Source organism: Rhinopithecus roxellana, chromosome 3 (genome assembly GCF_007565055.1).
Source record: "Rhinopithecus roxellana isolate Shanxi Qingling chromosome 3, ASM756505v1, whole genome shotgun sequence".
NCBI classification, from domain to species: domain Eukaryota; kingdom Metazoa; phylum Chordata; class Mammalia; order Primates; family Cercopithecidae; genus Rhinopithecus; species Rhinopithecus roxellana.
In genome coordinates this window covers 154,861,267-154,872,678 of record NC_044551.1, presented here as the reverse complement: position 1 = coordinate 154,872,678, position 11,412 = coordinate 154,861,267, and the positions used below count along the sequence as shown (strand labels likewise).

The 11,412-nt window shown below is 42.1% G+C and overlaps 1 protein-coding gene across 1 annotated transcript in view; it reads left to right on the top strand.

The window, feature by feature from the left end:
* The first annotated feature begins 1,118 nt into the window (after window positions 1-1,118).
* The window catches only part of CDC23 (cell division cycle 23), a 33,521-nt gene continuing 23,227 nt past the window's right edge, over window positions 1,119-11,412 (top strand). The window contains exons 1-3 of the mRNA XM_010388090.2: window positions 1,119-1,320; window positions 1,409-1,481; window positions 8,092-8,229. Of these exons, the coding sequence (XP_010386392.1) occupies window positions 1,160-1,320; window positions 1,409-1,481; window positions 8,092-8,229 (372 nt within the window). The 5' untranslated portion in view covers window positions 1,119-1,159. The remainder of the gene's footprint in view (window positions 1,321-1,408; window positions 1,482-8,091; window positions 8,230-11,412) is intronic.

The window sequence follows — 11,412 nt, the reverse complement described above, 5'->3', positions numbered from 1 at the left end:
GGAAGAGTGATAGAACTTCTCTGAGCTTCCTTGTTTTTTTTTCTCCTTCCTTCCTTCCCTCCTCCCTCCCTCCCTTCCTTCCTTCCTTCCTTTTTTTGACGGAGTCTCGTTCTGTCGCCCAGGCTGGAGTGCAATGGCACGATCTCGGCTCGCTGCAACCTCCGCCTCCCGGGTTCAAGCGATTCTCCTGCCTCAGCCTGCCGAATAACTGGGACTACAGGCGTGCGCCACCACGCCTGGCTAATTTTTTTTTTTTTTTTTTTTGTATTTTTAGTAGAGACGGGGTTTCACCGTGTTGGCCAGGATGGTCTCGATCTCTTAACCTCGTGATCCGCCCTCCTCGGCCTCCCACAGAGTTGGATTACAGGCGTGAGCCACCGCGCCTGGCCGAGCTTCCGTTTTTCTGTCTATAAAATTGGGATGATACGAATATCATAGTGCTGTTTTTAGGATTAAACCAGATTATAGATGTAAAACGGCAGAACCTGTTGCAGGATAAGCCCTCAACAAATGTGAAATGCTAACAATTATTGTTAAACACATGTTATATAAAAATGCTCTCACCCTCACCACCCCAAGCTACCCGGGGTAAGAAAGGGTAGACAAAGAGGAAAAATCCTCCACATGGGGCAATGCATCCTCCTATTTTAAGGAACAATCCAGAGGCTACCATGCACCTTTCTTAGCATATACATCCCTTTGTCATTCTCTGGTAGAGTCGGCCTTGAAACTACGCCCTTTCTATTTTATCCAGGGAATGATAAAATGGTTTTGAAAAAATTCCCAAGAGTTGGTAAGATAGTATATTACTATGAAAGGATAAAGTGAAAGGCACTCCACCCTTTCTTGCCCCTACTCCCACCCCTAGCTTCCCGGTTTACTTTTCCCAGTCACTCATTCCCCTCTTCCCCGCCCCGTCCAGAGGTCGTGGCTTCTCCCTCGCCCCGCCTACTTTCTAATTTTCCCGCCTCAGTAGCTCTTGGCCATTTAGGGATGTAATTGTTTCTTTTCCCCCGCCTCTTCGTGACGTTGTCAGAAATAAGACCTATGACTGGCTTTTCCGGAGCAAGAGCCGGCCAATGACAGGCAGATATTTTTGGTGCAGCTGGGCAGCCAGTATTATCGCCGGTGATTGGCTGGAGTGGCCCGAGTCGGGAAAATGGCTGCGAGTACCTCCGTAGTCCCGGTGGCTGTGACGGCGGCAGTGGCGCCTGTCCTGTCCACAAACAGCGATTTCTCAGATTTGCGGGAAATTAAAAAGCAACTGCTGCTTATTGCGGGCCTTACTCGGGAGCGGGGCCTACTACACAGTAGCAAATGGTGAGATGTTGGAGTGGGAAGGGACGGGGCTTGGATCCTTGGCCTTGGGGGGCTTGTCGAGCTGATCTAGTTTGTGTGGGTGTTCCAGGTCGGCGGAGTTGGCTTTCTCTCTTCCCGCATTGCCTCTGGCCGAGCTGCAACCGCCTCCGCCTATTACAGAGGTAAGAACATGTTTACTGTGAGCGCTCCCCATCAACCCAGGGATGTGCCTCAAGAGCCACTGAGTGCCCTGTCATTGGAGGAGAGCAAACTGTTTAGCAGGAGTGTTTGTAGAGGGAATTCAAGCATTCAAAGAGCTGAGTGTTTTAGAGGGAATTCAAGCATTCAAAGAGCTGAGTGTTTTAGAGGGAATTCAAGCATTCAAAGAGCTGAGTGCTTTAAATGATTTTATCCATCTAGTTTTCTTGAGCTTTGAAAGACTTGGTGGTCCTCTTATTTAAGCTGGAGAGAATTAGTAAACAATTATTGCTTATGATTTCAGCCTTTTAGTGCTTATAGCCAAACCTAGACATAAGAGTGCCTCATAATAGTAAATATTATTATAAGGAATTATAAGACTATCTCATAATAACCCCAAAGGATGAGAAGAATAAAAAGTTTTGGTCTGGCGCGGTGGCTCACGTCTGTAATCCCAGCACTTTGGGAGGCCGAGGTGGGCGGATCACGAGGTTAGGAGTTCGAGACCAGCCTGGCCAACACGGTGAAACCCCGTCTCTACTAAAAATACAAAATTAGCCGGACCTGGTGGCCCGCGCCTGTAATCCCAACTACTCGGGAGGCTGAGGCAGGAGAATCTCTTAACCCGGGAGGCGAAGGTTGCGGTGAGCTGAGATTGCGCTATTGCACTCCAGCCTGAGGGCAGAGCCAGACACTGTCTCAAAAAAAAAAAAAAAAGTTAAAAAGAGTTTTTACAATACCTACACTGTTGTCTGATCAGCATAGCAAGTAATGGTTGAGTTTAGGCGCTGGGTTGAAATGATCCTGGGTTCAAGTGACCTTTGGCAACTTAACCTGCTGAGCCAATTTCCTCATATGTGCAGTGACGATAGTAATAGTACCTACTCAGTGGGGATATTGAGAGAAGTCAATGAGATAATAATATAGGCTGCTTAGAAGTGTACCTGGTGCTTGCATCTATATTTCAGTCAGGTTCTTTATTAGTAGCACCAATGTGGGCAAATGATTTCTAAGTGACAGCCTTCTCATCTATAGGTAATGTTAATAATTGCTAGATTTTCAAGAAGATTAAATAAAGCAATAAGTAAAGCATACGATATACTCTTAGGTACATTTTTTGAGTCAATCCAATTTATATCTGTCTCACTAGCTTTTACTCCTGTGCCCACTTTCATAATGCCTAGGCCCATCGTTGGTCCTGAATAGGATAAATAATTGTTTTTGTTGTTTAAGTTTTAGATTCAGGGGTTACCTGTGCAGGTTCGTTACATGGATATATTGTGTGATTCTGAGGTTTGGGCTTCAGTTGAACCTGTCACCCAAATAGTGAACATAATACCTGATAGATAGTTTTATTTTGTTTTACTTTTTTTTTTTTTTTTTTTTGAGACGGAGTCTTGCTCTTGTTGCCCAGGCTGGAGTGCAATGGCATGATCTCAGCTCACTGCAACCTCTGCCTCACAGGTTCAAGCAATTCTTCTGCCTCACCCTCTGGAGTAGCTCAGATTACAAGCACCTGTCACCACGTCCAGCTAACTTTTTGTATTTTTAGTAGGGACGGGGTTTCACCATGTTGACCAGGCTGGTCTGGAACTCCTGACTTCAGGTGCTGGGATTACAGGCATGAGCCACCGCACCTGGCCAGATAGTTTTCACCCTTTGCTTTTCTCCCTCCCCTTTTTGGAGTCCCCAGTGTCTGTTCCCATCTTTATCTCTGTGTGTACCCAGTGATCAGCTTCCACTTGTAAGTGAGAACATGCTGTATTTGGGTTTCTAGTTCTGTGTTAATTCACGTTGGATAATGGCCTCTAGCTGCATCCATGTTACTGCAAAGGACATGATTTTGTTCTTTTTTATGGCTGTGTAGTATTCCATGGTATATATGTACCACATTTTCTTTATCTAGTGCACCATTGATGGGTGCCTAGATTGATTCCATGTCTTTGCCATTGTGAATAGTGCTGTGGTAAACATGCGAGTGCAGGTGTTTTTTTGGTAGAATAATTTATTTTCCTTTGGGTATATACCCAGTAATGGGATTGCTGAGTCAAATGGTAATTCTATTTTTAGTTCTTTGAGAAATCTCTGAACTGCTTTGTGAAGAGGCTGAACTAACTTACAATTCCACCAACGGTTTATAAGTGTTCCCTAAATAGGATAAATAACTATTGAATGAGTAAATAAAGCATATTTATTGAGAAGTAGCGCCTCAGTAAATATCACCCTCTCCTGAGGGTTCATATTATATACAGGGATTTTACAGACATTGCAGAAACCTGACTGTTACTGAATTATTGTCAAGTATTAGCTATTGGTTTGTTGAATAGCTTTCAGTGTGCTGTGAGAATGATTGATTCAGCAGCCTCTTTACTAATTTGTTGTGTACTTAGTGTTTTCAGGTTTTCTCTAGGAACTGTCTCTAAAAAACCCCAGAATAATGTTTTGATCTAAAGTTTAAACTACAGTAAACCTTAAAACTGTGATTTATTTATTTTATTTTATTTATTTATTTTTTTGAGACGGAATATTGCTGTGTCACCCAGGCTGGAGTGCAGTAGTATGATCTCCACTCACTGCAGCCTCTGCCTCCCAGGTTCAATGGATTCTCCTGCCTCAGCCTCCGAGTAGCTGAGACTACAGGCGTGTGCCACCACACCTGGCTACTTTTTTGTATTTTCAGTAGAGATGAGGTTTCACCACGTTGGCCAGGCTGGTTTGAACTCCTCACCTCAGGTGATCCACCCACTGAGGCATCCCAAAGTGCTGGGATTACAGGTGTGAGCCAAAACTGTGATTTTTTGTTTGTTTGTTTGAGACACAGTCTTTTTTTTTTTTTGAGCCGGAGTCTTGCTCTGTCGCCCAGGCTGGAGTGCAGTGGCCGGATCTCAGCTCACTGCAAGCTCCGCCTCCCGGGTTTACGCCATTCTCCTGCCTCAGCCTCCCAAGAATCTGGGACTACAGGCGCCCGCCACCTTGCCTAGCTAGTTTTCTGTATTTTTTAGTAGAGACGGGGTTTCACCGTGTTAGCCAGGATGGTCTCGATCTCCTGACCTCGTGATCCGCCCGTCTAGGCCTCCCAAAGTGCTGGGATTACAGGCTTGAGCCACCGCGCCCGGCCTGAGACAGAGTCTTGCTCCGTCACCCAGGCTGGAGTGCAGTGGCTCAATCTCGGCTCACTGCATCCCCCACCTCCCAGGTTCAAGCGATTCTCCTGTCCCAGCCTCCTGAGTAGCTGGGATTACAGGCGCATGCCACAACACCTGGCTAATTTTTTTTGTATTTTTAGTAGAGAGGAGGTTTCACTATGTTGGCCAGGCTGGTCTCGAACTCCTGACCTCAAGTGATCCACCCCTCTCAGCCTCCCAAAGTGTTGTGCTGGGATTCACTGCAGCCGTAACTGTGATATTTAAAGTTATTAAAATTCAAGATTATTATGCTGTCCTCAGTCTGCATAATAGATGTTTGTTATAGCTTACTCTCAATTTTTATTTTTTATTTTATTATTATTTTTTTTGATATGGAGTTTTGCTCTGTTACCCAGGCTGGAGTGTGATGACGCGATATTGGCTCACTGCAACCTCCGGCTCCTGGGTTAAGTGATTCTCCTGCCTCAGCCTCCTGAATAGCTGAGATTACTGAATGTGCCACCATGACCGGCTAATTTTTGTATTTTTAATAGAGACGAGGTTTCACCAGGCTGGCCTCAAACTCCTGACCTTAGGTGATCCGACCGCCTCAGCCTCCCAAAGTGCTAGAATTACAGGTGTGACCTACCACACCTGGCTTGCTTACTCTCAATGTTATATAAATATTACCCAAGAAGCATGCCATCTAAGGCTTTAAACTCGTTATCCTTTGTCTTGGACCCAAAGCTTTTTTTTTTTGAGTCTCACTCTGTTGCCCAGGCTGGAGTGCAATGGCATGATCTCCACTTACTGCAACCTCCACCTCCCAGGTTCAAGTGATTCTCCTGCTTCAGCCTCCCAAGTAGCTGGGATTATAGGCGCTCACCACCACGCCTGGCTAATTTTTTGTATTTTTAGTAGAGATGGGGGTTTCACCATGTTGGCTAGGCTGGTCTCGAACTCTTGACCTCAGGTGATCCACCTGTCTTGGCCTCCCAAAGTGCTGAATATAAGATGTGACTAGGACCAATTGTGGCTTCTTGGTTTAAAAACTCAACCTGGCTGAGCATGGTGGCCCATGCCTGTAATCCCAGCACTTTGGAAGGATTGCTTGAGGCCAGGAGTTCCAGACCAGCCTGGGCAACATAGTGAAACCACATCTGTACTAGAAATACATGGTGGTGTGGTGGAACACACCTGTGGTCCCAGTGACTCTGGAGGCTGAGGTGGGAGGAGGATCACTTGAGCCTAGGAGGCTGAGGTTGGAGTGAGCTGAGATTACGCCACTACACTACAGCCCAGGAGACAGAGTGAGATCCTGTCTCAAAACGAAACAAAATAAAACCCAGCCAAATGCTAAATGCCTCTAAATTATATGTAATTTTCAGTAGAATGTTCCAGATTCTTCCTATAAGCAAAAACAAAACAAAAAAATTTAAGATAATATAATCCAAATAGTAAAACTTTCTGAATTATAAAGATATATAGACTGTTATGAATATATTTTATGCAGGGCCTATAATATGCATGTATACATAGGCTTGTATAACCTGAATGCTTTTCATTATAATCCATTTTGTTTTCCTGATGATGCCTTTCTTGATTTTTTTTGTCCCACTCAACAGTAATGAGTATTTCTTACTCAAAAAGGCATAATGCAGGTGAAAGAGTTGGGGGGAAAGAAAGAAACAAGTGGTGAGTGGATGTGAAAAGGGTCCCCAGAATCCTAAATTAAATGGCCATATTTAGGATGTGTTGATCCAATGAAGAAAGCACTGAATATGTTTTCGTTCCAGTTTTGTGCTGGTGATGTTTGGGGCAAGAAAGATGAGGAAAATAAAGTTATTCAAATTTTAATTAACTCATCCTTAGAATTTAGGGGATTGGGCCGGGCGCGGTGGCTCATGCCTGTAATCCCAGCACTTTGCCGAGAGTTCAAGACGGGTGGATCGCTTGAGGTCAGGAGTTCAAGACCAGCCTGGTGAAACTCTCTCTCTACTAAAATACAAAAATTAGCCGGGCATGGTGGCGGGTGCCTGTAAGCCCAGCTGCTAAGGAGGCTGAGGCAGGAGAATTGCTTGAACCTAGAAGGTGGAGGTTACAGTCAGCCAAGATCGCTCCACTGCATTCCATCCTAGGTGACAGAGCAAGACTCTGTCTCAAAAAAAAAGAATTTGGGGGATTGAATTTTTGTTTTTTGTTTTTTTTTGAGACACAGTCTTGCTCTGTCACCAGGTTGAAGTGCCGTGGTGTGATCTTGGCTCACTGCAACAAGCGATTCTCCTGCCTCAGCCTTCCAAGTATCTGGGACCCTGAGCACACAGCACCACACCCAACTATTTTTTGTGTTTTTAGTAGAGACAGGATCTCGCCACTTTGCCTAGGCCAGTCCTGAACTCCTGAGTTCAAGCCATCCTCTTGCCCTGGTCTCCTGCAGTACTGGGATTATAGGTGTGAGCCACTGTGCCCAGCCAAGGATTGTATGTTTTTAACTTAAATGTGACATTATCTAATTTTTTTTACCTAGAGAATTATAGCTGTGTTCTGTGCCTTCAGCAATACTAAATTATGACAAAACTTTATTGAAGTACAAAAAACAAAAGTAATTGCACGTAAATTGCATTTATGTAGGAATTTAAAAGACGGGAGAAGGAATAGAATGCCAAGATTAATGCTGGATATTTTATGTGACTCATATTTTCCTCAAGTCAAATCTGTAAGGTCAGTATTATTGACTTCATTTTACAGATGAAGAAATGGATGCTCAGAGAAGCTAAGTAACCTCCCTACTTTCTACTTCAAAAAGTCGGAATTTGAATCTAGATCCTTAATACCAAAGCCTATTCAACTTTCTACTACATTTAGAGAAACAATATACATTTATGAGTGTGTTGGTTTAGATTTTTAAAGTTTTCTTTTTTCTCCATCTTTTTATTTTGAAAAAATATTTTAGAAAGAAAAGCTTGTCCGGGTGCAGTGGCTCATACCTGTAATACCAGCACTTTTTACTCGGAGGCTGAGGCAGGCAGATCACTTGAGGCCATGAGTTTGAGACCAGCCTGGCCAACATGGTGAAACACCATCACTACTAAAAATACAAACATTAGCTGGAAGTGGTGGCGCACACCTGTAATCCCGGCTACTCTGGCAGCTGAGGCACAACTGTCGCTTGAACCTGGGAGGCAGAGATTGCAGTGAGCTGAGATTGTGCCACTGCACTCCAGCCTGGGTGACAGAGTGATAGTCTGTCTCAGAAAAAAAAAAAAAAAAAAAAAAAGTTCTGTGGGCTTCCTTGGTAATAAAATAAATATATAAAATTATATATATATGCATCTACATATTCTAGGTTTTTAGGAGGAAGAAAACAATCATTTTTCTCTCACATCTTGAAATTAATGAATATACTTTTTAGATTTGAACTTTTGTTGTCCTATTCCCAACCACTTACACAAGCTTGTTTCCTTTTTAGGAGGATGCCCAGGATATGGATGCCTATACCCTGGCCAAGGCCTACTTTGACGTCAAAGAGTATGATCGGGCAGCACATTTTCTGCATGGCTGCGATAGCAAGAAAGCCTATTTTCTGTATATGTATTCCAGATATCTGGTGAGGGCCATTTTAAAATGTCATTCTGCCTTTAGTGAAACATCTATATTTAGAACCAATGGAAAAGTTAAATCTTTTAAATAGCTTAGCAATGGGCTACTGAATGAATGTACTTTATAAATACTTAGCAATAATAAAAAAAGATATAAATAAAGTTGAAAATGGTGGTACAGAAGAAAATATTCTTAGGAATGACTTAACAGGATAAATAACAACCTGATTATTTGCTTTAGGTTATATAAGGTTCTTCATGCCTGTAAATTAATATTATTGTGTAAGAAGTTAAAAAGCCTGGGCTGACTTTTAAATTTATAAGTTCATTTATCATTTTTATAGTATATTTATTGTTTTTCTTTCATGACTTAAAAATTATGACTGTAAAGGACAATACAAGTAAACCAACTTAATACTGTATTGAATAATAATTTAATTTATTATTTTACTTTGAAACATGAATTTACTTGCCTACTTTTTCTTAGTTTTTATGTATATAAATTGATTTAAAAAAACATTTTATATACTCTCATTTCCTAGTACAGGTTGAGTATCCTTTACTTGAAATGCTTGGGACCAAAAGTGTTTCAGATTTCGGATTTTTTTCAGATTTTTTTTTTTCTTTCAGATTTTGGTATATTTGCATTATACTTACTGGTTGAAATAAAAAAATGCTCCAGTGAGTGTCATTGGTGCTTTGAGTGTCATTGGTGCTGAAAAAGTTTTGGGTTTTGGAGCAATTCAGATTTCAGATTTTCTGATTTGGGTTGATCAACTGTTAGCATAGCTTATATTTGTCAAGCATGGTAACTTCTTGCAGTTATGGACTATGTTTAAGTCATCTTTGTTTTTTTTTTTTTTTTTCCAATTTACCATTTTCACTTTTTTTTTTTTTGAGACGGAGTCTCGCTCTGTCGCCCAGGCTGGAGTGCAGTGGTGCAATCTCGGCTCACTGCAAGCTCTGCCTCCCAGGTTCATGCCATTCTCTTGCCTCAGCCTCCCGAGTAGCTGGGACTACAGGCACCCGCCACCATGCCTGGCTAATTTTTTTGTATTTTTAGTAGAGACTGGGTTTCACTGTGTTAGCCAGGGTGGTCTCAATCTCTTGACCTTGTGATCTGCCCACCTCAGCCTCCCGAAGTGCTGGGATTACAGGCGTGAGCCACCTCGCCCAGCCCATTTTAATCTTTTTAAAGTTTACAATTCAGTGGTATTAAATGCCTTTATAATGTTCAACCGTCACCATCACCCATCATTAGAACATTTTTTGTCTTGTGAAACTAAAATTCTATACCCATTAAACAATAACTCTCCATTTTTCCCTTCCCCCAAGGTAGGAACCCTTTGCAACCACTATTCTATTTTCTGTTTCTAAGATCTGTACTATCAGTACCTTACATAAGTGGAATCATGCAGTATTAGTCTTTTTGCGACTGTCTTATTTCACTTACCATAATGCTGTCAAGTTTCATCCATGTGGTAGCATATATAAGAATTTCTTTCTTTTTTAAGGTTTAATAATATTCCATTGTATTTATATACCACATTTTGCTTATCTCCTTGAGTTTAAGAAAGATATTTTGAAATTATGGGATTTAAAAAGTTAATCTTTCACATACAATCTATACTTGTGTAGAAGCACCTAATTTGGATGAGTTATGGTAGAATAGAACCAGCATTTGCTGAAGTTTGGGATAAAATAAACTTCCTTACGGCAAATATATAAAATATAAAAGGAAGCCTGGGCGGCATGGTGAAACCCCGTCTCTACAAAAAATACAATAATTAGCCAGGTGTGGTAGCGTGTGCCTGTGGCTCCAGCTACTTGGGAGGCTGGGATAGGAGGATCGCTTGAGCCCAGGAGGTGGAGGTTGCAGTGAGCCAAGATTGCACCATTGTACTCCAGCTTGGGCAACAGAGCAAGACCCTGTCTCCTAAAAAAAAAAAAAAAAAAAGAAAAGAAAGAAAAAAGAAAGTCTGAATGTTTACTTTTTAACCTTTTATTTGAAAATAATTCCAAATTGACAAGTTGTGAGAATAAGAATAATACAAAGAATACTCATGTACTTTTTTCTTTTTTGAAACGGAGTCTTGCTCTGTCGCCCAGGCTGGAGTGCGGTGGCGCGATCTTGACTCACTGTAACCTCTGCCTATGGGGGTTAAGCGTTTCTCCTACCTCAGCCTCCCAAGCAGCTGGGACTACAGGCGCACACCAGCATGTCCAGTTAATTTTTGTAATTTTAGTAGAGATGGGGTTTCACCATATTGGTCAGGCTGGTGTTGAACTCCTGACCTCAGATGATCCACCCGCTCTGGCCTCCCAAAGTGCTGAGATTATAGCTGTGAGCCACCGTGCCCGGCACTCATGTACTCTTTATGCAGATTTGCCTATTGTGAACATTAATCCTATTTGCTTTATCATTTCTCTCTATCTCTACACAATGTGTGCATACACATGGAATTGTTTAACTCTGAACGGTTTGAGAGTAAGTTGCAGATATCATCGTTCTTTACCCCTAAATGCTTCAATGTGTTCTCTTTAGAATAAGGACATTTTCTTAAATAACCACAACATAGTTATCAACTTGAGTAAATTTAACACCATATTGTTAAATATGGTATTTGATACCACATTTAATCTATTACCGAATTCCAAATTTTTTTTTTTATTTGAGACGGAGTCTAGCTCTGTCACCCAGGCTGGAGTGCAGTGGCGTGATCTCGGCTCACTGCAACCTCCGCCTCCGGGATTCAAGTGATTCTCCTGCCTCAGCCTCCTGGGTAGCTGGGATTACAGGTGCTCGCCACCATGCCTGGCTAATTTTTGTATTTTTTAATAGAGACGGGGTTTCACCACGTTGGTCAAGCTGCTTTGGAACTCCTGACCTTAGGTGATCCGCATGCCTCGGCCTCCCAAAGTGCTGGGATTACAGGCCTGAGCCACTGCACCGGGCTGAATTCCAGTCTTGTCAATTGACCCAGCAGTGCCTTCTATAGCATTTCCCCCTCAGTACCATCTGGAATCAGTTGTCATGTCTCTTTAATCTCCACTAATCTGGAACAGCCTTATTTGTCTTTTACGTCATTGACTTTTTTTGAAATTTATAGTTCTTCCCTCCCTGTTTCTTCTTCTCTTTCTTTTCCTTTTTTTCTTTCTTTTTTTTTTTTTTTAATTAATAGACTATTTTT